General features: G+C 35.6%; 1 protein-coding gene across 4 annotated transcripts in view; it reads right to left on the minus strand.

Annotated features, from left to right (window-relative positions):
• Positions 1 to 26,406, minus strand: part of LOC121314711 (cAMP-regulated phosphoprotein 21-like) — a 69,391-nt gene that overhangs the window by 33,136 nt on the left and 9,849 nt on the right. For 3 of the 4 annotated variants that reach the window (XM_041248274.1, XM_041248272.1, XM_041248275.1), the window contains exons 2-11: positions 21,661 to 21,834; positions 20,123 to 20,351; positions 18,015 to 18,056; positions 16,633 to 16,722; positions 12,636 to 12,771; positions 9,213 to 9,291; positions 8,369 to 8,428; positions 6,323 to 6,463; positions 3,805 to 3,913; positions 2,120 to 2,221 (exon numbers count right to left, since the gene is read on the minus strand). In XM_041248274.1, coding sequence (XP_041104208.1) covers positions 2,120 to 2,221; positions 3,805 to 3,913; positions 6,323 to 6,463; positions 8,369 to 8,428; positions 9,213 to 9,291; positions 12,636 to 12,771; positions 16,633 to 16,722; positions 18,015 to 18,056; positions 20,123 to 20,311 — 948 coding nt within the window. In that variant the 5' untranslated portion in view covers positions 20,312 to 20,351; positions 21,661 to 21,834. The remainder of the gene's footprint in view (positions 1 to 2,119; positions 2,222 to 3,804; positions 3,914 to 6,322; positions 6,464 to 8,368; positions 8,429 to 9,212; positions 9,292 to 12,635; positions 12,772 to 16,632; positions 16,723 to 18,014; positions 18,057 to 20,122; positions 20,352 to 21,660; positions 21,835 to 26,406) is intronic. The other variant, XM_041248273.1, reaches the window with a different exon arrangement.

Consider the following 26,406-nt stretch of genomic DNA (forward strand, 5'->3'; position numbering starts at 1 on the left):
ACAGTAAGCTTGCATTGCAGCAGCACTACGACTACTACCAATAATAATAATAATAATAATAATAATAATAATAATAATAATAATATGAACTGATTCTTGTCAAGTGACCCCGGAGATTGATTGTGCCTCCATGATACATCAACAGTCGCTTGCACAGTTTGCATTCAACTTTTTTTTTGGTCGTCTGGGCATTTATATAAAAAAATCCCAAACAGCTGATGGGTTTTCAGGACATTTCTTTCAATACAGATTACACCATACAACGCTTTGCTGTCGAGATGGTGAATGAAGAAATTAAAGGTTTGTCTCTGGATAATACGAGCTGGAGGCGGGAGGAGCGGACTGTGTCCAGTTTTCAAAATTTTAATTATTAGAGTTAGCGTATATGTTTTGTATGTTTCAAACATATTATTTTACCATAGCACTGCTCTTACACTGTCTTGTACACTAGGTATTCAGTACATATTTTACTGAAACACTACAACCGCTATAGGTACCCCCACCACAGTACTTTGGCATAATATACCCTGCTCCATACATGGCAACGGTGCCATATAGAGTTGCTATGTATAACAATTTGGTAGCCCTAAAAGTATATACATTAGCACCACCTGCTGTCCGCTCAATACAGTGAAGCTCACTGAAATGAAGTGTGTCTGATCCAGATTAATGTCAGGCGATTTGTTGTTGTTTAGACAGCCAGATACTTCATACTTATGTGTTTTTAACACTAGAACCGGCACAGGCGTCATTTTGCCATTTTAAGGTTTTCAAATTGAAATTAATCTGTATGTCTGAAAGTTATACGATTGTCCGTTCATGACTTTTCCTAAATACATATATTAAATACCCCGACGCCCTTTGGAAGGCAGGATCGCGAAAATAAGGAAGTTATAATCCTGCCCACCTAGATCCACCAAAGCAGTCATTTTGACTGCCTTTTACAATACACGTTTTTATTTTGAATATAACCTACAATATTCTATATATTTTTTATTGTTTTAATATACAAGTCTGTTGTTATCTCTACTGGACCTGGCAGCCATCAATTCCTTCATTTTGTACAAGGAATGCACCAGGGAAAATATCAGTAGGGGAGATTTCATCTTGAAGCTAGCCACAGCACATCGGCAGAAACATTTTGATCAGAAACTGTTTTGTATGTACAGATAACTGTTTACACTTGTTTAAACACTAATTTCTTTAGAAATGTTATTATAGTTTTTTGAAGTTGTGCTTTATATGCGGCAAGTTAGAAAATAAACTCCTTTATGTTTAATTGTTCATTTGAATATGGTGTTTCTGCTAAGCAGATGTTTGATATGCTTGAATAAAACTTATTCAAGCATATCAGTTTTAGGTATGCATAACCGCGATGGTCTCAGTGTTAATGTAGACAATCAGAATGCAGAGACTTTCATAATTGTTTTTAAAACATAAGCCAATGTAAAAATCTTTCGATTGCATCTTTTTCTAAAGGTAGAAAGGGTAAGACGACCCTTACAATATTAGCCTTGTATTCATGTATGTATTTATTTATTTTTACAAATCTGGTTAATTATCTGCTTTTTTTTTTTTTTTTAAACCCATTATTAGCACAAATAATGCTGCTAGCCACAGCACATCGGCAGAAACATTTTGATCAGAAACTGTTTTGTATGTACAGATAACTGTTTACACTTGTTTAAACACTAATTTCTTTAGAAATGTTATTATAGTTTTTTGAAGTTGTGCTTTATATGCGGCAAGTTAGAAAATAAACTCCTTTATGTTTAATTGTTCATTTGAATATGGTGTTTCTGCTAAGCAGATGTTTGATATGCTTGAATAAAACTTATTCAAGCATATCAGTTTTAGGTATGCATAACCGCGATGGTCTCAGTGTTAATGTAGACAATCAGAATGCAGAGACTTTCATAATTGTTTTTAAAACATAAGCCAATGTAAAAATCTTTCGATTGCATCTTTTTCTAAAGGTAGAAAGGGTAAGACGACCCTTACAATATTAGCCTTGTATTCATGTATGTATTTATTTATTTTTACAAATCTGGTTAATTATCTGCTTTTTTTTTTTTTTTTAAACCCATTATTAGCACAAATAATGTATTTATCCACTTACATCTTGTGCAAAAATTCTCTCCCTCACTCTCTGATACTCCTCTTCCCTCTCTTCTATAGATTTACTCCTTCTGTCATCTCTAAATGGATGAATCCTATTTAGCTGCATGATCAAAAATGCACACTGGTTATGTAACAGTTGATTTAAGCAATACAAGACTCAACAAAAGACAAAAAAAAGAAAGCAAAAACACAACTAAAGGCGGTGGATTCAATCAAAACACACGTCGCTAATTTACGAGTTGTGTGACGTTATTCAATCAAACTTCCAGACGCAGGAGGACAAGCAGAAAGTTATCGTTCCTTAAATGACTGTTTATAAAACACACATTTACTGCGCTGCTTGAAAGTCTGACTCAGTGTCACCACAGAACAGGGAAATAACAAGTGATGTATTTTAGGATTGGATCCACCCCTACTTAAGATAAAGCCTGAATGAACCTCACAAAAGAAAAGTGTGCAGCAGAAGCAGCGGGGGCAGCAGCAGCAAATGAACGTATTCAGACAGGACACTGATTTGTTTCACTGTCTCCAATCCCTGTGACCAATGAACAGTAGTATCAACTTCAGTGGTCTTCTCTATTGGATGCCTCTGTTAAAGATCCACTATTTGGGAACTATCAACTACTCAATGTTTGTAATCTCCCGTGTTTGCAAGCAGGAAGATCATAGGTGAATATCAGAGACTCACACAGACAGACTGACCTGAATGACCTATTAACCAAGCTTAAAAGCATCACACTAAACTCACATGGCTATTTTAATGTAAAGTAAATCACTCCCAAAATACACTTACCTCTTGTAAGTGTAAAGCTTTACAAAATATATATTACTGTTGAAGAAGTATCCACTTAATTCAAGTACTATGAAGTAGAATTTACTGAGTTATTCTGGCATTAACCAATATTGGGCTAGGTAAACTGGCATTAACCCATCTAACTAACATGAATACAGGTAAGGTCATTTACATAGTTTACAAGTTAAAAACATGTGCACTTCAAACTGCTTTCACATAAAATTAATTTAGAGAACTACTATAAGTCTACCACAAGACTTAGCCTGGTCTAAATTATGTTCACTTATTTTTTTTATGTAATATTTAGCAATCTAAATAAAAGCAACCCTAATAAACATTGGGATTTATGCAGTCAAAGACATTTTTATAGAAAATGGAAGAAAGAGTGACTGGTTTATTTTTTAGAAACGATTTCCCTTCTGTTTTAGAAATTGATTTACATACCATGCATCTTAGATTAATGCCAATAAACAGGTGGACAAGCCACAGATTGCCACACAAGCTAGCTAAAACAGTGTGAAGTGTTGACTTCAATAAAACACTGAGCTGCATTCAACTTGATAACAGAAAGTATTTGATGCCTTGCAGCATGAAAATGTGCTTGGAGCTGTTTTTGTTTAAAATTAATGTAAACCAGTTTTTACTTTTATACCTACAGGTTTCAATAAAAATCATACACCAGTAGTTTGGTGCAATGCAGCCAGTAACTGTTGACTGCAAATCAAACTGAAAATCTTGGCACAAAGTGTCAGAACAGAAATCAAGTCACCCATGTCTACAGATTCTTTAACCACATATATATATATATATAACTTATCAGTAACAAACAGATTAGTACTGGACACTAGATAATGCTTACTAATGGCTACATGCTCTGTGAAAAGGAATACCTGATTGTCTTCTTTATCAATACTGGAGTTGTCTCGTTTCAAGATAAACCTTTTCTGAGATTCTTCACACTTATCATCCTTTATGTGCTCGCAAAATCTTTCCTCAGGTCTGTTGGCACAGAAGGAGACTGTTACAAAAGCCCTGCTGTCAAACATTAAGAATATTTTAAATATTTGCTATTCAAAAAAGTTTATGTAACAAGTTAATATTTTGTGTATATGGATATCTAATGCTAGACATATGCTACTTAATGGTTTAATTAAAATATAGCAATTCCGTCTTCCATTGTTGACGTTGACTGTCCATGTTGAATATGTACGTTCCCAAAAGGTTTCCACTAAAAAGACCCATTCTCCCACCCATTTTAAGCCTGCTTGTCAGTCAGTACACCAAACAGATACACCCTTGCTACTCTGCTCCAGAGAATTCATTATAAAAGGGATTGCCATTGTATTTTTTTTGTACACTGATAAAAAGTAGATATCAGATCAGCAAGAAACAGTTTAATTAGTACAATAAAACATTTTTTTTTTTTTTAAATCAGTGACCTACATTTGGAGAAACGTTATTTTTATTCTCTGAAGGACATGGTGACTTGAAACTCAATCGCTTGCCTTTTAGAAAAGGTGCGCTGACACACATATCACAGGAGACTATTTTGATAAGGGGATGCATCCTTCCTTAAACAACCTCCTCTCCATAATCACATCTGCTCTAATAATAACTATGTGAGAGATGCTCAGAAAAGCAACTTGCTGTGGGCTACTGAAATTAATAGATGCAGTTCACACATCCAATTGCACCTAATTACAAGATGCAAAGAACTCTGGAAGTACCAACATGTGTCACTGTCTCCAATCAAGCTTACAGAGACTGCACATCAAGTCAATTACAAACCTCAAGCCATATAGCTTATAGAAGTGAAACATGGATAGGGTTTCCAAAAGGTGTGATTTTGAGACCGAACAGGAAATTGAAAACCCTGTCTTGTTTGCCATTTGAATTGTCTCAGGTGTTGAAAGGCAGCCACTGCAGATTAGCGGCATTCCACTTCCAATAAAAGGTTCCGATAACTGTAGCCAGTCTTTCCTGTCATACAGTACTTTGTATAAAACACACTAAATATAATGATGGAGGGAGGGGTCAAGGCTGATTATGTGACCAAAAATAGCAAATATTGGGGGGATTGGACTGGTGATGTAATAGAGGGTAAATGACAGCGGCTTGGGAGTGGGGGGGAGGGGGCTTGTTCAAATTAGCCAAAATTTGATGATGTAACATTTGAATGTCAATTTATAATTACACTGTAACATGTAAATCTTATTACATCTGCTTATACACCTTCCATTTGATATATCACGGTGTCGGGGTCCAATACAAAGCCGCTATATATCGAGGGCCGTGTTATAGTGACAGACCCATAGAAAAACAAACAGGCTAACAAATACTGTACAACCACTCCCTCGTTATCGTGGGCGTCAGGGTCTAATATAAATCCTCTATGCAACACACTTTTTCTCATTTTTCGTATAAAAAGCAGCACATCGTTTTAATTCATACTGCAGAGGGGAATTGCTTCTCATCAACTTAAGTCTCCAATTAATTTCATGAATCTTCCTCTCATTTCTCAATGCCCAAACCGCTTGTTGCTAGGTCGCCGATGTCACTGCCCCGTGACTTATGCTTGTGCATTGCTTAAAAAACGCTTCAGCAAGTAGATATTTAACTTGCTTTGTGTTATTGTGCAATGCATGTGTATATGATAACAATACAATATTAATGCTTTGTTTTTAATTATTTTGTAGATTTTTGTTTGTGATGTGCACGACGAAATAAAACAAACAGTAATTCTAAGTGAATTTGCCTGTGTATATTGCAGCTAAGGCATGCACAGTTAGACTGTAAAAAGTCTTGCAGATGCCAAAATGTTTTTCTCTAAGCACAGAACAAGCAATTTCGCAGGTACGGTGTGTTTTTGGCACTTCGCATATCCAGTCAATGAAGTGTGCAGCAGTGCAATAAAAAAATTCAAGAATGTCTCCCTGAATCTTCAAATGAGTCAACTCTTTATCGAGGCATCTGGAAAGAATGGTACACATTTTGCACACCGGCTTTAAGTGTCTGATTTATGAGGGGCTATGACAAAGCCACCAAAATAGCAAACTGGTTGATCAAAGTCATGCTCAACATTGCAGTTCTGTTATTTGAAAGTATGTAGGCACTCAACCTGCTTGTTTGAACAGTAGATTGATGGTTTGATACATTTTAAAATGAGGCAGTCACTGCCTAAAGATTGATTAAAAAAAGTACACACACATAGTGCCATGCGCCCTCTAACAGTATGTCTGGATCTTTTATTGAATAGTGCCACAGAACAGGGAAATAATGTGCAGTATTTCTTTTGTGGAATCCATGGGTGTCTTATTCACAAAGTAGACACAACATCACTAATAAAAAATTTGAGTAAAAATGTTCAAAGTTTTAAAAAAAAAAAATTCACCAAACAGCATTACTTACATTCTGGTATTGCTTGTTTTGTTGATAATAACAGACTTTCCTGTTTGATCGACGTTATGATCCATTCCAAAATAAGCTGCTACCCTGTGTACTAACATCCTGTGGTATGAAGACATTTGCGGAAACTTCCTGTAGTGATTGCTGGAACAGAAAAGACAACGCACCTTGGTAAAAGACAATCAAACTGATGCACTGAAATTAAATACACTATTAAACCACTACTTGTGGAGCATCTCTTAACATTCTTTAGGCTGCTGATAAATAAAAGCTGCTACTTAGGGCATAGATGATGTGCCTTAATAATTTCCATAATCCTAAGAGACACTTCTTCCCCTCTTAAGTGCTTTTACATTACATTAGATGTGCAATGGATTGGTCATCGTTTGAGAAACTACTTAGGATGCTTATTTTTCGTGCGCTATTAAATACTCGTTAAATTGATACTCACTGGTGCAATCAGCGCTCCAGATCAGGTTTTGGTCATTGAGTAATTTACTCTCCAATTTAGGCACCAGGTGAGTAAAATGTATTTTGGTTGAGTAAAACGCCACATTACCTTGAAGTCATGAGAACATTTCAATAAATACTGTATATACTTTAATGCTAATATATGGGGTATACACTAACTACAACTATACATTTTAACTGTAATTTTACTTTGAACTATGTACAAAAACTTGGTCTTACAATAAAAACAAAAATAATTACTCTTTTTTGCTTTATGACCACAAACAATATAGCTGTGAAGCAAATAAACACAGAAAAACTGCTGATGGAATATACTTAGTATTACAAATATACTATATATTTGTAAAGAAACATTAATATGGTATTCCTTATTGATCATCTTGATATAGCAATATAAAGCATCCCGATGCCAAACGCTGAATATTGTATTTGTTGTACAGATTTATCTTCCAAAAATCTGGTTGACTGCTAAGTAAAATGATAGAATAGGTTGAGGGGGACTAAGACCGCAAAGTGAAATCCAGAATCCAAAATCAAGAATCCAGAATCCAAAATCAAGAATCCAGTTGGTTGGTTATTCACCAGTCACAAATACACATTGCAAGTGATAGGATTCAACCTTATGTTTAAAAAAAAAAAGTAAATAAAATTTAATTATGTATTTATTTTTTAATTGAAAGCCTGGACTTACTGGTCACATGTTTCTGGCAATTCACAGGCAGGCTATAATTAGCTGTCCCCGCATTCACTACCTACCGCATGCAGTAATTAACAACTGACACCGGGAACCAACGAAGTACAAGAATCTTGTTTTAAATATCAATTATACACAGTTGTAACAATTACTATTTTGACACAATTATGGTTTTGAGATTCAGGTTTTATTAGTGAGCTTCCCTAAATTCCTTGTTTAGAAAGATACTGGGTATTCATGCTTGTGACAGGAGTCGTCTGCCACATGGGTACGTGCATTCACTGCTGAGTGACAGGCAGAAGAACAGGATTTATTTACATATCAACACACTGAACAGCTCATGTGACACTACCAGCAATGGTAGAGCATAGAGTACACACAACACAGTGTATGAAAACTCTGGTGAGATCTACAATATCTGAACTAATGTCTTCTATGCTATGGGTAACATGTGGACATTGCCTTGTAAATTTTTATAAGATTTTGCTGTTCTTGACTGAGAAACATATTGGTTGTTTATGAACCAACTAATTAGCAGGCTGCCAATGCAGCTGAGGTTATAATTTGATGCACTGTGCATTAACTTCAGGGCATGACTGAAATTTATAAAAGGTCAGTAAATGATGACATTGCATAATAAACACCAGCCTGTCTGTGCCATATAAAAATTAGCACAAAAGAAGGCACCCAAATTAAAAATAAAACTAAGAAGAAGGAACAAATGCTTCTGATTGAGTCAGGAAATTGTAAAATGTATTTAAATGAATTAGCATAAATTGCTGTATCACTTAAAACAGCTCCATAAGTGGGAAGTCTTTTAACTTTTGGGATGCTACATAAACAATTTGTCATAAAATAAAAATGAGAAATAATAATCTACTTACTTATTGTCTGCAATAAAATCAATGATCTCTTGCTCCATTTTCAACAGCATCATTCTGTCCCTGCGAACAATAATTAAGAGGAATGTGATGGAACTGCATACAGCAGAATAATAGAAGGATTATATTACAGAAGGATTATATTATAGAAAGATAATATATTTTCAGGATATAACCTGTTCCATAGATTGCAAGTAGTATTTAGCCGATTGAGATATCATTTATTCTGTATAATGCCTATATAGTAATAAAAGTAGACATCAGTGATTGCAAACAGTCAATAAGTGGATAAGGGATTAGAAGTAGATACTGCCCCTTTAATTTTGTATTTCTGCATGGTATATGGGGCATCTGGGCAACTGACAGGAGGGAGAAGGGTTGTGGGGACTTGTTAAATCCAACACCATTTGCAAGAATCATTAAAACCTTGCTACTAAAGAATTTATAAAAAGAATTAAGGCAAATCCCAGTGCAGCATTCAGTGTTGGCCTCGGTGTTTATTGACAGACATGCATAACTGAATGCTTATAAGGAGCAAGTATAATTATATTCTGAATCTGCAAAAATTTAACAATCTTATTTATTAAAGCTGGTTTCTGCAGCGGGCTGTAAAAAAAATGCAGTATGCTTTTCATGACAGAAGACAGCGACATTAATATCCCCCCCCCCCCCCCCCCCCCCGAGTGTTTCCATTAATATAATACATTATTTCTTCAGGAAGTGTGCATCTTGGGAGATAAATGTTCATTTTTCAGTATGAGGTTTTAATGACCGCCTCTAGTTTCCAGTACATTCAGGCTTTGTCTTACTCTTCTAAGATACAGAAAAAAAGCTTAATGGATCATACCTGGGGTTATTATTTAAAGTGCTTACAAGGAATTCATGCAAGTCGATGCCTGTGGAGTCTGTGTACTCCTGGCTGTGATCTGAAACAAAAAGGTTTTATTACTCACATACACATTTTAAATACATATGGTCAATTACTGTATTTTTCAGATTGGTAAATAAATACATCAATTAATTAATTAATTAATTAATTAATTAATGTACTTCTATTGTATTTGAATCACAGGGGGTATGGTAACAACTAAAGCTGTATTTTTAGGTATTTATTTTAAAGAAAAAAACATTATTATTATTATTATTATTATTATTATTATTATCAAGACAGTCAAACCTGCTGCTTTTAGACCATACCAGTTACTAAAATACTAATACTAATAGTAATAATGCTACAATTTAGTTTTTTCTTCCCCAAAACCTTTAACAGTAACCTATTTAACTTTTTTGTTGGTCTGACAGAGCATTTATTTGTGCCTTTTCATATTTTTAATCACTCAAAATGTTCATTGGCCAAGAGAACCTGCCCGGACGGGGCACTAAATCAATGAGAAACATCTTACAAACTTTTCCATGCGATTAAAAACAAAAGTATGAAAAAACTGTATAATACTTTGGTTCAGAGTAGGGACCCATAGCTGGCAGTGTACAAATTAAGTACTATAGCGGTAGTATAAATACAAAGAAATATCAATAAAGATGCTGCATATCATTTCAGATTCTTGCTGGATTAATCATCTCATGTATTCTTTTGTGGGGTAATAATCATTGAAAGCACTTTTTATACAGCCTACTTATTGATTTTAGTTCAATAACTATAAGCCCTTGTGTATGAAGGAGCATGAACAATTTAAACCATGTGCAGTTTAGCGCTCTCACAAAACACATAATTGTCTTTAAAGCTTAGTCTTTAAGTCCTATGGGCCGTTCATGAAAAAAAATAACTTGTTATATCCACAACTACATTAGAGAGCTGGCATGTGTATTGGAATTTAATTGGAAACCATTGGTTTGCTGGCAAATGTATTGGAATGGTATTATAACTCTATTGGTTTGTGGGCATATGTATCATTTTCTTGACAGCTGGTGTATGCATCAGTTTATTTACAATACTACTGGTTAGCTGGCATGTGTATTGATTTATGCACAACTCTATTGGTAAGCTTGCATATGTATTGGTATCAAGTGCAACTGTATTGATTTAATTGTGCATGCACCAGTTTGGATTGAGTGAAAATGTATTGGAAAGAAATTCAAAGCAAGCAGGATGTAGATAAACCAAATATTCATTTAAAAATTAAAAAAAAAAAAAAAAAACTGTATTAATGATCTTTACTTCTAAGGCATAAAAATGACCACCCAAAATAGAGTGCATAAAACAGAATCAGCATTTAATTTTTAGAAGTAAAATTAAAATCAATTACCTATTTTTTCTATATACTGTTGTAATGAAGTGTGCCTGCGCTACCACAGCTTAGGGGTTGTAGGACCACGGTGAGTGGTTGCTGGCAGCCATTTTAGGACCAACATGGGAGGTCTGGAATCAAAATGGATGCCAGTTTCCAAACAATTGGACAGGTGCAGCTGGTTAAGCTGCAATCAGGGCTGTATACAAACTGAGGGTGTATGGGAAGGAAGAGAGAGAGGAGTGGGGGGGTAGCGACTACCAGGAAAAGGACGGGACGGGACGTAACGTGTAAAGTTGAGAAAAACAAACTTAAAACAAAAGAAAGGCAGTACTGAAAAACATATACGGCATATATAAGCATTTCCTGCTTTAGGCTTAGGTTTTATTTAAAAGAAGTTTTGCGATTTTTTTTTTTGTTTGTTTGTTTTGTTCCAGTGTAAATATTGTTTGTAAATAAAAGTGTACAAATCACACTAAAATATAAATACTGCAGAGTTTCTTGGCACACCCACACAAAAGCAGTGATAAAGCGCTGGGCCATCCTGACAAGAGGAGCATCATCACGCTGTATACATCTATGTTGATAACATTTTTACTTATTACGTGGGAGGCAATTATTAGCTCATTTTTAAAGGATGCTACACTTTCAAAATTGAAAGAGTTAGATGACATCTGAAGAAATGTGTGATTATTTCTAGAGTTAGATAAGTGTGTTTCACATGGTACTGTGCAAACTTCGGACCAATAGGTTTGCAATAAAATTCCCATACACATGCCAGCATTCCAAGGTAGCTGTGGATATAACGAGTTAATGTTTTCCTCAACGGTACCTCATAAAGTCCACAGCACTCCCTGTTTTTTTGTTTAATGCATTTTCTTTCGTTTGTCACCTGGTGGCAGGACTAATGAAGTGCAACTGATTCAAAGCTGGTCTGAATAATATGACTGCAAAGCTGTGACATTTTTGCAATACCGCACTGCGCCAGACTCGTGCCAGGTAAACAGCTGGCAGTGGGTACTACTGTAAACATATATTGACCAAGTGTCCTCTTTCAATTAACCATGGTAGCCACTACTATCATCTCAGTCTTCAAATGGACAGGTTTTTTGTATCGAATATGTATTGCATATCTGAATTCAACAAAAGAACTACAAGGAAACATCATGTCTCATGCAAACATAATACAAATAAAACTGTCAAAACTGCTCCAACACATACTGTGTTTTTTTGCCCCTCAAACTGAATTGAAGTTGAATAGTAAAACACAGCTTCATTTAAGCGGTCAGTCTTCATCACAAAGTTTCACAAGTGCTATTACACCCCCCATATACACTGACACTCAAACTAGAAGCCTACACATATATTCCCCCTAAAGCTCTGTTTCAAAGTGCTGTACTATTTCCATATTCATTATAAAGCTAGCAATCATACATGTGCATACATTTGCATGAATATATAGTATACATAAAGGTATTCAGAGGACGAACTACAATTATTGAGAAACTAAAGAGTAGTTGATTGACTAAAGCACTGACCATTTGCTTTAAAACAAAAAGAAAGTTCTATTTCTAAAACATAATGAAGTAGAACTATGTAGAACAACATCTATTTGGACTGAGCTACCACACAATTGATTCTACCTTGCATAGGTTTATTATATTAAAGAAAATGCATTCCTCCAGCTATGAAGTTAATTGAATTAGGCTTTTAAATGGAGCTCTTTATGTGCAAGCAAATTAGCGTAATGGTTATGGATTTATTAAAGCAGAATATTCTGATTATAGGGATTATTTATGTTTTAATTTTGCCATCCTTACCTGGTCCAAAACCTCCAGATAAATAATTATACTGATATAAACATATGAACAGTAGGACCCCCAAAGTGTGTAGTGTTTATTAACTAAAATGCCTCATACAATTAACTATATTATTGTATTGAAAACCAATACAGAGGCTATTGACTGTTAACACACGTGACATTTTTTTTTCTTTTAAGGAAATGAAAAGAGTTCAAAGCTCACCTTTTGATAACATTTTGATTTTTGGTTTTTCGTTGGATTTGCCTTTCTCTTTGTTTTTGTCCTTTTCTTGCTCTCTGTCCCCTTCATCTTTACTGGGTTTGTCAGCTGAGCTGGTAATTTGCAGTTGAAATGAATCCTGCAATTCCCAAAGAGATATGAGTTTCTGGGTTATAGCTGACTTGCTGTGTGACCCTGGGATTTCCAATGCTCACTGCCATAGTGCAGGAACACATATTTGAATATCTGAAAAAACATAGCTTGAAATGTATTTAAAAAAAAAAATGTCCATAACTGTTCATATAACATAACAGGGTTATCCCCAGAAATTTTGTATAGCTGGTTGGCAGAGCATTTTAACAGAAAAATAAAATTGTCTTACCTTAAATACACAAGAAGACAAATAATTTGAATAATAATAATAATAATAATATAAAACTAAATAATAAATAATAATCCACCTTAACTCATACACAGGCTGTACTGCTTCATTTACTGATCCTCTGAGATCCTTTTTGCGTTTCTGGCACAGCTTGCATATCATACCACCCAATTGTTTGCTGTAAAAAAGTCATTTCCAGTTTTCTCCCACATAGCATCATAACCACTATCACAGTGTTTTTTTTTTTAATTAATTTTGTTATTTTTTTTAAAGCACTTAGCCCCTCTTGCGGTTCTTCCAATTCGTTTTCTACAGGTAGGCTGGGCAAACAGAGCGTAATCGGGTTCTGCTCCGAGGACAGTGTGTGCGAATTGTGAATGCAGCAGTTTTGAAATCGATATAAGATTAACCCAGTAATCATCAATTGCAAAACAAACACATTTTTGAATACAACTTTTTGTCCACTACACGCCTGTCTTAAAATATTTAAGTATGTTTGAGTAGTTTTACGTTTACAGAGCTCTAAACTCACTACATATCGCAAAAGACAACGAACCCTGTGCTAATCATTCTTTGGATTACACTCGGAACAAAAAAGCATACTTTTCTAAGTGGATTTTATTGTATAACAGTTTGTTTTTAAGACAAGCAGCAATGGCATTTCCAGACTTAGCCGTGGCGCCATGTCTGTGGTGTATTTAGTTTCGTTTGCAGGTTACTTATTTTCGAAAAACTACACATCATACTACACATACAAACTGCATTAAAATAAATTTAATAGATTTTAATCTTTCTGAATCTCCGTTTTCACATTATTCTGACAAACATAAAAAAAAACAAATAGTTTAAATATTTTGGGCCAGTATTTCAAAAAACGAAACCAAATTCTCCAAAATTATATAATTGGTTAGTGCGATGTGTCTGGAAGTGTCTGTGTCTCTTTGAATTATGACCATATTAGGTGTGGGGTTAAAAGATATTTGGGTTGGATTAAGTGACGCGCCTTTTTACAGGCATCCAGTCGAAGTTCCCTCCCTCACAGACAATGACAACAACAAGTTCTGCTGCTGTGAGTGCTAGAAGGAGCTAATCAGTGATAAGGGGAAGCAGCATTCCTTTGTGCAAAATTTGACGTCACTATTAACAAATGGAGTGATGCGTAAGATCTATACAATTGACAGTAGTAGTAACGAGACAGAACGATATTTAACTCTTGCAGTTTATACACCTTAAATTGTAACTTCAGTGTTTAACATAACATGATTAGTGTGTGTAGAAACTCCAATAAGAATACATGGGGTACATTTAAAAAGCATGTTTTTACTTGCAAGCAGATGCGTGATTGACAGCAGTGACACAGGTGGTATGACTGGTCAAGCATCACAGGGCAGGGAATACATTATGCACTAATCCAATGTTGTATAATATTCTTTACAAATTATTAATATGTAAAATGTTGTTATTATGACTTTTTGACCCTTAATAAATACTACAAAAAATATTGCACAATGGGTATAATTATAATTTTTTAACAGACAAATAAATGCCCTTTAAAGCGTGCTATAATATGTTACATTTCTGTGTATTATAAACAAAACCCATGCATTTAAAAATGCCGCCTATGCCTTTTTTGTAGTACAGTGCAGTCTCGGTGCCACGCCCTTCCGACAGTGTTGGCAGAGTGACAGATGTGTTTTTAGAGGTAGACTCTAGCGTAAAAAAAAAAAAACATCTTTCAATTTATCACAATCTAGCTATGAATGAATTTTTCCAATGAAAAGTTGTCATATTTTAGTGACACATCTTTTATTTATGTTTTATTCTAAAAGCTAAAGTCAGTAGTGTGTAAAACTTAAATCCAAGATGGCTACCAGGTAGAAACTACAGTCGAATTTGGTGCACAAAAAATCATTTTTAAACATTTTTTTTTTTTTTTTTTTTTTTTTTTTTTTTTAATATTTTAATTTCACATATGTGTAAATTAAGTAAAAACTATTGATAATAACCTATTTGGGGTTTTGTTTGTTGAAATCTAAAAAAAATAAAAAAAATGTTTGCCCACCCTACAAGTTGTTCTTCGTTGACCATATTCATTTCAGTTTGGTAATGTCGACATTTATTGTCAGCACTATTTTTTCTTAGAAAGTAATTAGTCATTTATTTTAACAGTCATTTTAACGTTTCAGCCTCTCAAAGTGCTTAAAACGGAAAACCCAGCCCTTCAGCTTTCTATCTGGTTAAATTCAGCATCAAGACGTAACACAGCAACACAGCTGTCATGTGGTGGGCAGCTGGGAGGCTGAAAAGGCCTGGGGAGAACTGCATAATTTATGAAGGAGTGTTTTTAAAAAAAAAAATACATAATGTAAAGTAAAATAATGCAAAATGATAACCAACACACGTGCTCCTGTACAGAAGAGTGTTTCTCGCCTTTCTTAAATTAATAGGCATTTCAGGCTGTCAGACCATGTAATGACCATGGATCCACAGAGTGAGACAGAGGTAGTTTTTGGGTAGAACTACAGTTTGAACTGTTTGAATAAGCTATTTTGCCCAGATGACAACCCACCACAATGCATTCAATCTGCAATTATGACTCCTTGGCAAACATACAGAGACTACTGGCTTTCACAGAGGTCTACAAAGCAACCTCTTTCTGGCTGCAGCACATGGTTGAATTCTGAGTGGATATAGGGTTGGGGGGGCAATGTGGTTTAACCTGTAGAGCGAGGGGTACCAAGTGCAGGTGTAAAGTTATTTTAAACTAAGCTTCTGACTCACTTGATGGTGTAAGCACATCACCACTGAAACCAATTTAATTTCTTTCACCGTCTGCACAAAACAAAAACAAACACAAAAATAAGCTGCTACTGTGCCTTTGATCTTTATTTGTTGAAGAACCAGGCTTTCTTTGTCATTATGGTTTTGTCTGTCACGACATTTTATTTTTTAACCCTCTCAACTCAACAACTAACCGTTTTTATAACAAGCCAGTAGAAGCCTAGAGATACCAAAATATAACTTCCCACTGGGCTTGCTTTTTACAGAGCTAAATGTAGAGATGGAACAATGTATTGATTATTGAACAGCATGACTTTTATCTTGTGAGCTTTCATCAAACATTAAATGATCAATTAATTGTCCTGGTGCCGTCCTTGAAGCCTCACACCTTAAGTAAGAATTATATTACCTACACATGTTCTCTGTTGTAGTTCAAGGTTTTTGCAAAGGTTCTTGCTTTTTAATGATAACATTTTTTCAATGCATATATGTGTATAATAATATGCACATACACAATTTCAGTTGTATTTGAAGGCTTTCATGAAGTCTACATTTTATTGCATCATCCTTTTGAATAGTAATTAGGAAACTGATCAGGAAACTGGCTGATGATTGCACTTCTTGCTAAACAGGTTGACGGCTAAATGGACAGACAGATAGACAGACAGACAGACAGACAGACACTCGCAGATAGGACAGAAGTGTCCTGTATAAATAGCGTCACAAAAACACCTACAATTGCACTGAGGAGTTGCCCAGAAAGGTTTTAAGACCTTGTGTGCCCTTGAATCATCTTGGCACCAGCTTTTGTTGCTGGATAGGGAAAGGGAGCCTTACCTGATTATCCTCAGCACCATCTGTGGTTGGAGGCAGGGAAGACTCTTCACACACAGCAAGACTCCGTACCAGTTTACCTTTTGCTCCCAACTGCAACAAACAAAAAGCAACTATATAATTTGCTGCGACCGTCTTAAACAGCAGCTGTCAGATTCTGAGGATGAAAAAAGGTCTTATAACCCACTCAAAAACATCCTCGTCAGGAGACTATACTACTGCTACTGCAATGCCAACCACAGGGAAAGCAAGATGCATGGCCTCAATAAAAGAAAGCACTCTCACTAAATTCAGACTGCAGTTGCATTGGGAATTTAGGAAGAAAAACAGCCATGGAGCAGTCACAAACCTGAACAAAGAAATCCAAATTCTGCTGTGCAAGGAACTTAAGTATAGCTAAATATTTGCAGATGTAATTTAATTCTCATTGGAGAATCTGGCGTAGACCTCTCAGCTAAAGATAATGAATAACAACAAGTGGAAAAAACAAAAAAGTAAGCAACCGACGTAACAACTAGAAGCAGCACAGGACGTGTTCTTTACATGTATAGGGAGGTCATGATGACTGTGACTGCAAGGAAGGACTACATGCAGGTGTACTGCCATTTATGGCACTTGCATCCTGCTATTTATTTTTAAAAAATTTTGTTCGACATTTATACACATTACATATTCATTGGCTGAAAGCACAGTAACATGACTGAAACTGCTCCAGTTGTCCTCGTAATAGTTACGTTTTATTTCTAAATGTTACATAAAATAAAAGGTAAACAATGCAGTATGGCATTCTAAATAATCAAAAGTAACTTGCCAAATTCACATAACGGTAGAACCGTACAGCCTTATTTTAGTACTGTCTACTGCATGGAGCAATCTGGATTTAAAGTGCTCTTAACTGCATACTTCAAATCCAGGATAATATATAGAACACATATCAATGGTGTTAAGGTTTAAGTTTACTTTGAACATGTAATAATCAACAAATGCTATTAAATTACAGTATTTCAGTCTATTTTAGTATCTTTTTTTAATCCCCTCCCTGTCCTGCTGTAATAAAATGCACAGCTTCAACTAATCTAATGCAGGGACATTACCTTCATTGTGAATTTATGAAACAGCTCATAAAAAGAAAAATGCTGATAGGAATTGTTAAAAACTCCCTGCTGTATCTGACGCATGGGGGCTGGGTGGAGTTGCAGTTCAGAGGTGCACAAAAATGCATTTATACTGCAAGACAGTCTAAAGCAAGACTGTACATAATTCACCTTATCAAGAAGCCACATACATACAAGCACTGCTGTATACTGTAGATATGTGCAACAGTCAAACAAACATGCACATTCACATACCTTTCCCCCACCAACCACACTTTAGTGTAACCCTACCTTGGGTCTTTTTTTCTGTTGCCCCTGGTTTACCCCTCGTTTCTGTGACAGCAAACAACACAAAGACATCAATCAGTGGATGAAAATGACAACACGTGTAACAGTTACGTCACCTTACTTTTACTGTTGATGCCCATGATGAGACAAATTTCACAAGATCCGCCGTCAACACATTATACCTGGTTCTGGTTTAAATGTAGTCGATAATACGGCTACTTTCAAGATATTCTTCGTACACCGATTAAAATATATTGTTGAGGAGATAAGTCGATGACGATCTTATTATATAGAATATATACATATATATATATATATATATATATATATATATATATATATATATATATATATATATATATATATATATATATATATATATAGTACTGTGCAAAAGTTTTAGGCAGGTGTGAAAAAATGCTGTAAAGTAAGAATGCTTTCAAAAATAGACATGTTAATAGTTTATATTTATCAATTAACAAAATGCAAAGTGAGTGAACAGAAGAAAAATCTACATCAAACCAGTATTTGGTGTGACCAGCCTTTGCCATCAAAACAGCATCAAATCTTCTAGGTACACTTGCACAGTGTTTGAAGGAACTCGGCTGGTAGGTTGGCCCAAACATCTTGGAGAACTAACCACAGTTCTTCTGTGGCTTTAGGCAGCCTCAGTTGCTTCTCTCTCTTCATGTAATCCCAGACAGACTCGATGGTGTTGAGATTAGGGCTCCGTGGGGGCCATACCATCACTTCCAGGACTCCTTGTTCTTCTGAAGATAGTTCTTAATTACTTTCGCTGTATGTTTGGGGTTGCTGTCATGCTGCAGAATAAATTTGGGGCCAATCTAGTGCCTCCCTGATGGTATTGCATGATGGATAAGTATCTGCCTGTACTTCTCAGCATTGAGGAGACCATTAATTCTGACCAAATCCCCAACTCCATTTGCAGAAATGCAGCCCCAAACGTGCAAGGAACCTCCACCATGCTTCACTGTTGCCTGCAGACACTCATTCGTGTACCGCTCTCCAGCCCTTCGGCGAACAAACTGCCATCTGCTACAGCCAAATATTTCAAATTTGGACTTATCAGTCCAGAGCACCTGCTGCCATTTTTCTGCATCCCAGTTCCTGTGTTTTCGTGCATAGTTGTGTTGCTTGGCCTTGTTTCCACATTGGAGGTATGGCTTTGTGGCTGCAAGTCTTCCATGAAGGCCACTTCTGACCAGACTTCTCTGGACGGTAGATGGATGTACCAGGGTCCCACTGTTTTCTGCCAATTCTGAGCTGATGGCATTGCTGGACATCTTCCGATTGCGAAGGGAAGTAAGCATGATGTGTCTTTCATCTGCTGCAGTAAGTTTCCTTGGCCGACCACTGCGTCTATGGTCCTCAACGTTGCCCGTTTCTTTGTGCTTCTTCAAAAGAGCTTGGACAGCACATCTGGAAATCCCTGTCTGCCTTGAAATTTCTGCCTGGGAGAGACCTTGCTGACGCAGTATAACTACCTTGTGTCTTGTTGCTGTCCTCAGTCTTGCCATGGTGTATGTCTTTTGACAGTAAACTGTCTTCAGCAACCTCACCTTGTTAGCTGAGTTTGGCTGTTCCTCACCCAGTTTTATTCCTTCTACACAGCTTTTCTGTTTCAGTTAATGATTGTGCTTCAACCTACATACTGAATTGATGATCATTAGCACATGTTTGGTATCAGTGTTTAATCATAGAAGAACTGATGCTGTTTTGAAGGCAAAGGGTGGTCACACCAAATATGGATTTGATTTAGATTGTTCTTCTGTTCACTCACTTTGCATTTTGGTTATATAATCATTTGCATTACAGTTCCTCTTTAAATGATAAAAGTCTTTGTTTTGTATGTGTTTTAGTCAGATAGCAATAGAAATAAAATAATGATTTGTTATGATCTGCAATAAATACACCCAATATTTAACTCCTTAATAATGACTGTGTTATATTTAGTTATTTTAACTGCATCTGTTTTTTTTTTTTAACATGTTATAAAACCAAAAATAAACAAATATTTGTATATAGACAAAGACATTGTAACGTGTCACCACTAGCAGAGTCTAAAAAGATTCCCCTGGTCCCTCTCCCACCTGCTGCAGTTCTGCCTTGTCGCTCTGCACAGTCTCCTCCTTCTCCCTCTTGCTCTCCTTCTCCTCCACTTCCAGGCTCCCGGTTCTGACATAGCGGTCCGGGGAGGTCGGGCAGCCTTCATTCTCCTGCTCACAACTGACAGATTCTTCCACTGCCTCTTCTTGGTTCAATTTGTCTTGCTCAGACATCCTCACAGAAATAAATCAAACGCCAACACGACACGCTGACCTGAAGAGTAGGTACACATTTTTCTTTTTTTTTTAAATGCAATAAATAACATTAAGAATAACTAACTAAATAAATCCTGCGAGCAAATTACGTTCAGCAGGCACAGAGGGAGAGAGCGCAGCAACAGATGGAGAAAAAGAGAACATTGCTCTGCCGTATTATCATGTTATGACGACCTTGTGTACAGCAGTGTCCCAATGTGAATTCCACAGTTGACTAATTCAATTGAAAAAGTAATCATTCCCACAAACAACATAAATAAATAAATAAAAATAAATTAAAAAAAAAAAAAACTGGTAATAAAGCCGTGGGAGGTCAAAAATATTCTAGGCATCAAACTGACAGCTCTGGGTCCCTTGTTATGTCGCTATGCCGCATATTTCATAAATGAACTAGGACAAACTTTTGGTAACTCTTAAAGACGGCACAGCAACCATGGCTCTGTGCTCCAGAAGGATTACAATGGCATAAACTCACAAACACATCTGTTTATTATTATTATTATTATTATTATTATTATTATTATTATTATAGCTACATGTCCAACTTAAGACATTCTGTAAATAACTAACAGTTGACAGAAAACAAGTTAAAACATAAGAAGAAGAAGAACTGCTTTATTTATCTTGTTGATAAACAAGTACAAATCGCATGGCAAGCATTATTTTCGACACTGTCAATGTTGTCTCTATGTCCAAAACTTAAAAAAAAAATTAACTAAGTCGAATGAAACATATTGAATAATGTTGCGTTAACATATTGAATTACATACCGCTTTGTAGTTTTCCATACACTTAAAGAAAAACTGACAGAAATTGAAAAAATGAGACATTTTTGAAATACTGTACCAATAATATGGCTTCTGTTAGACATTTGTGAATCATTTTGTAGTTTCTTTGATTACATGCTAGCTATATATATATATATATATATATATATATATATATATATATATATATATATATATATAAATATGTTCATGTGTGATGTATTTTTTAATCACACACACACACACACACACACACACACCCCTTAGTTTTGAACTTAATATAAATGATCATTCTGAGTTTAATGATATCATACCAGTGACAAGACACTGACCGAATCCATTTGTAATTCCATGGTATCCACTAAATATTTATTACTAATTTAAAAAAAAAAAATTACGTGCATTATTCAATTAGACATGTTCTGCTTTATTCAGTTGGGTTCATGCTTAAAGTATGCTTGCCTTGGTTATCCACAATATAGATCAAACTTCTTATTATCCAGTAACAGTTTCAAAGTAGAACAAATATTAAAACAGTACCTTCTGTGTGAATTTTCAGTTTTGGTTCTTGATGCTTTTCTAGATGCTTCTGTTGCAGATGGGTAAAATCCTCACAGGTGGTCAGTGAGTAGGTGAGTCCCATGTCCCTATTAGCAGTCCAGAATACCAACCTCTGTGGTAGTCCTATAGCTAGTTTGACAGACAACCCTCATTCTGCATTGAAAAACAAAAAAAACAACAACTATAAAGGATCAATAAGAATAAACAATGGCACACAGGAACAAAGGACTGAAGAAGTTTGGTCCTGATTTTCCACATCTTGATTCAGCACCACCTGTCTCAAACTGGCTGCTGCTTCTCGACAATGAAGGTTGGAGCCGTCTGTTCCAGTTACAACAGCTCCTACGCAACGCTCTAAAATTAATAGATGCATTATCCACCGAAGATTACTCACTTAAATTTGAACCTTTTAAATATCTTTTTTTTTTTTTTTTTTTTTTAATAATAACCCTTTATTCTATTATTCAGTTTACACTGCGCACCTAACCCCCCTCCCTCCTTCCCTCCCCTCCACTGCTTTACATTTTGCAAACCCATGTATTCGTGACGCGCTTTCACGCAGTGCTTTCCTAGACACAGCCAGGCATTGCGCCAACTATGACCTTCATCCCCTGGAAAACATTGGCGGTCTGTCAACTATTTTACTCACGTCAATAAAATAAATAACCAACTGTACATGCTATCTCTCTGTAATATCCTGAATATATATTATTATAACCTATCACAAAATGCATCAATAGATTAGGCACTCAATAATAATAATAATGAGATTTTCAGATTGTGAATACATGTAGTTATTTCCGAGTAGGCTACAGGACTGCCCCTTAAAAAAAAAAAAAAAAAAAACAGAGTTGAAAGGTCACAGTAGAAACGGGTTTCAGAAAGATATTGTAACCCAGTCTGAAGAATTTTGTTGAGCTGTGTTTTGCTTTGGACAAAAAAAAAAAAAAGTTGCATTTATCATTCTTACACGTAGTCACTCGTAGTAAAGTGTAATTAATCATTATTTTATAAAGTTTGCAATGATACTTTTTAGGTTGAAAAAATTAATTAGCAAGACCTGTAAGAAGATCACAACTGAGCGATAGACTTAGCATCACATAGTGATCAAACTATTAGTTTAATAATTACAGGGTCATTGCTGTCTGTGCGTCACACAAGGCACTAACAGATTTCAACTGCGAAGTACGGTCAAGAAAGACTGATAGACTAGTGGGGCAAAGATAATACCACTGAAAACAAAATGTATACAAAATATTTATAACGTATTGACATTTTTATTTAAAAAAAAAATAAAAAACAGCTGATATTTTTAATCAAAATTTACTGTTTTCTTTTTTATAGGGTAGCCTATCTTTTGAAATTTGGAAAGCTACCAAACAAACTTACATTTGGTTGTCAGTTATACTTTAAATAAGTTAGCAATAACAAGACAAGTTACTATTGTAATTCAAACCTGTTATATAGCTGGCAATGTTTTCAACCACTCAAAGTTTCTTTGGCGGTATATGAGGCAATGCATCACAAAAATCTGCATTCTTGACCTGTTCAACCATGCATCGATCTAACTTTATCGCCTGGTCCATTTCACACCAATCACAAAACCTCTTTGCCATTTTTTATGGAATTTGAAAACAACTAAAAGGAAAGGCGTAATAGCATATGACCATCAAGGGACAGATATGTCAAAATGCGTGTTTATTTTAAAATGTCAATTTCCACGCATTTTTATTTAGTACACTATTTTAAAGATCCTATACTCTATAGAATCTGCTTCTTAAAAAGCAATGTACATTAATAAAATATCAACATATTCTAAATACCACCTGGACTTAAGCACACTGCACAATGCGCAATTAAACTACTGAAGTGTGGTTTATCGTCCTAAAAGCTGCAGAACATTTTTCTTTGCAGGTCATTAAATTATTTATTAAGCACATACTGTAGTTATAGCCGTTGCCAAACATTTGAACATGAAACAATTAAAATATGAAGAATAAGCATGATTGCATTTCCTAAATTAGCTGAAAACACTACTTCAGCATTAATTTAAAAAATTAAAAAGGCCCCTAACCTGCTTTTCAAATGGCGTTCTCTAGTATTAAATGTAAATTTTACCTCAGTTAACTAATTAGGGTGGCAGGAGGGAATGTACTGGTTGATATAATATCAGAAGTGCACATCAGGGCTGACATTTCCACCTTGTAATTTATTTATTTATTTATTTTTAAAACACCTTTTTCAGAAAGCAGTCCTGCTGGTGATTAATTCCCTTAATAACTACAGTATGAGAGCATAAAACACGTATATATTACTTCACCCGCTCTCCATAGGAACTGTTGCTGTAGTCTTCTATTTTTAAGACCAAAACCCACCTTCACGACATGTAACTTGGTGCATCCATTAATGCTATGATGTCCATTAATGCTATGTGTATTGATATTCCTGAGAAACAAAATTATACCTGACTAAAGCAAACATAGCTGCAATGACAATATCTATCCACAAGGGATAAAGATGTAATGTGTAAAGTAATGTGTTCTGCTGTATCTGCAAATGCAACACGCAGAGGCTGGGCCTGAATCGCTAACTTTATGGCTGACAAGTGAACTTCCCTGAAGCTATTGCTATGTTTCTATCTGCCATTGGGACTGACTTGAATGTCGCTTGAAATCAGGCTCCATCAGCAGCATATTGAGATCAATTTCAGTTGGGACTGTCAGCCCCAGTTTGTATTGCAGGCTGGCAGAACTCGAGCTATTCAACTCACACTGATGGTGGAAGGTAATAAATAAGCATAGAATGTGAAGGTTTTAGAAAGTTTTAAATCTTTGCAGATTAAAGAAAAAAATATACATGTAGGCAGAACTTCAGGGCTGTGAATATAATGTACTGTCGGAAATATCGGAGGTTGGTGACAAAAATGTGAAATCTTGTGAAACCTCTGACTTCACACTTGATTATAGACTGCAGGTGAAACTGGCAGCAGCCTCTGTGCAATATTGGAACAATTGATATTTCATAGGTTTTATGGGGCAGATGTAAATGTAGCTAAGATCTTCTCTAAAGCAAAAACCACTAAACAACACCAGTGAATGATTGGAAGCTGTGCACCAAAAAATCCCAGATCATTTCCAATAACTTTAACTGACTAATGTTCTGTGTCGAGGATAGAAGGCACAGCTCATGATATCCTTAATGAGATTTTCTGTTGATTTTCTGGTTGACTTAAGAACCACAGTTCTACTAATAGGCAAATAAAAAAACATTGACATCAGTTCAACATCCTCTTTACAAAAATATTAACACAATAATATGCTGCCTTATAATATGCTGCCTTTTCTGCATGAAGTAGCAATGCTCTCTGTACTGAAAAATTCTCTGTAACCCACAAGCAGTCGCCCAAGACTAGATTAGAATCAGCACAGATTTTTTTTTCATTGCACAGTGGCCCTGTTCAATTTGTCTTTTCTGTTAAAAAATGCAAGAACCCAAAGTGGAAGATAATTGGCACCTTGTGTCTATCAAGCATTGCGGATGACCGGCAGTGTAGCAAACAACAGTCTAATAGATACCTAGCTATCTTATTCCCTTGAACAGAAACCAAGTAGCAAAACCCTACTTTTGAAGCAGGAAGCATTTTCCTTTTCCTTATCCTCACCCAGAACAGTCTTTTGCATCAAATACAATCTCGGGGCAAGTTTCATTTTAAGAGGAATGATGACATTATCTTTAATAAAATAATAATACAGCAAACACAATATTTAGTAACAAAGTACAATAGCTGCTTAAACATCCCAATAAAAGCAGTTCAAACTTAAGGAGGCATCTGGTATGGGTTAAAATATCCTTCAGTGGATATAAGAAAGTGGTATTTCTTACTGAATTGTTTATTATATCTACTGGTGGTACAGTGTTGCTGGGGGACATGTTAAACCAAACTAAAATCATCACTGACATTAATTTGGAATTATTTTCTCGATTGATCGTGTGTGGAACATGCTGCATAGTGCAATTTCAGTGTTCAGTTTCACAGTGTAGATACAGAGCCTACATACGCTAACAGATGCCCTGGGAAGGAGTAGCACTGACTGCCTCAAGTCTGAGGCACGGATCATGAGAAGGAGATGTCAGGCTGATTTTCGTGTGGCAGCTGGACTTGGTATTGTGAAGCATGTTGGACAAGAAAACATTATATTTAGAGTTTGTTCACTTCCAGGGAATTATGGCAGTCCAACATGTACTGCAATTTTTCTTCATTCTTAAATAAAGAGCAATGGTTCGATGGGTCTGGGATTATTTTCTTCATACAAACACTATTTTTACTGTAAAATCTGAGCACATTTTGAGTAGTAAATACACTAAGTACAATTAGAAAATGTATTAGTGCAATGTATCCAAATGTATGTGGTCACATCACATGTCATGTCATGCACTAAACTAAATAAGCTACCTGAGTTGTGTGCAACTATTCAGTCATAATCAGGGGGACGCAGAAGGATCTCCTTTACTTCACAAGGGGCATTACAGTGGGTGCTCATCAGTGCAGTGATTGCATTGGTCAACACGTTAACAAAAACAATCAATGAATAGTACAACAACCAGGTCATGGCAGATCCAATCTAAAACATTGAAACCTTCAACACTGGACAATACACACCTGCTTCCAATTGATTAATTAACCATGGGCTACAGACTGTGGTCTATTTGTGTTCAAGGTGCAAG

This window comes from Polyodon spathula, chromosome 4 (assembly GCF_017654505.1).
Source record: "Polyodon spathula isolate WHYD16114869_AA chromosome 4, ASM1765450v1, whole genome shotgun sequence".
In the NCBI taxonomy this organism is placed as follows: domain Eukaryota; kingdom Metazoa; phylum Chordata; class Actinopteri; order Acipenseriformes; family Polyodontidae; genus Polyodon; species Polyodon spathula.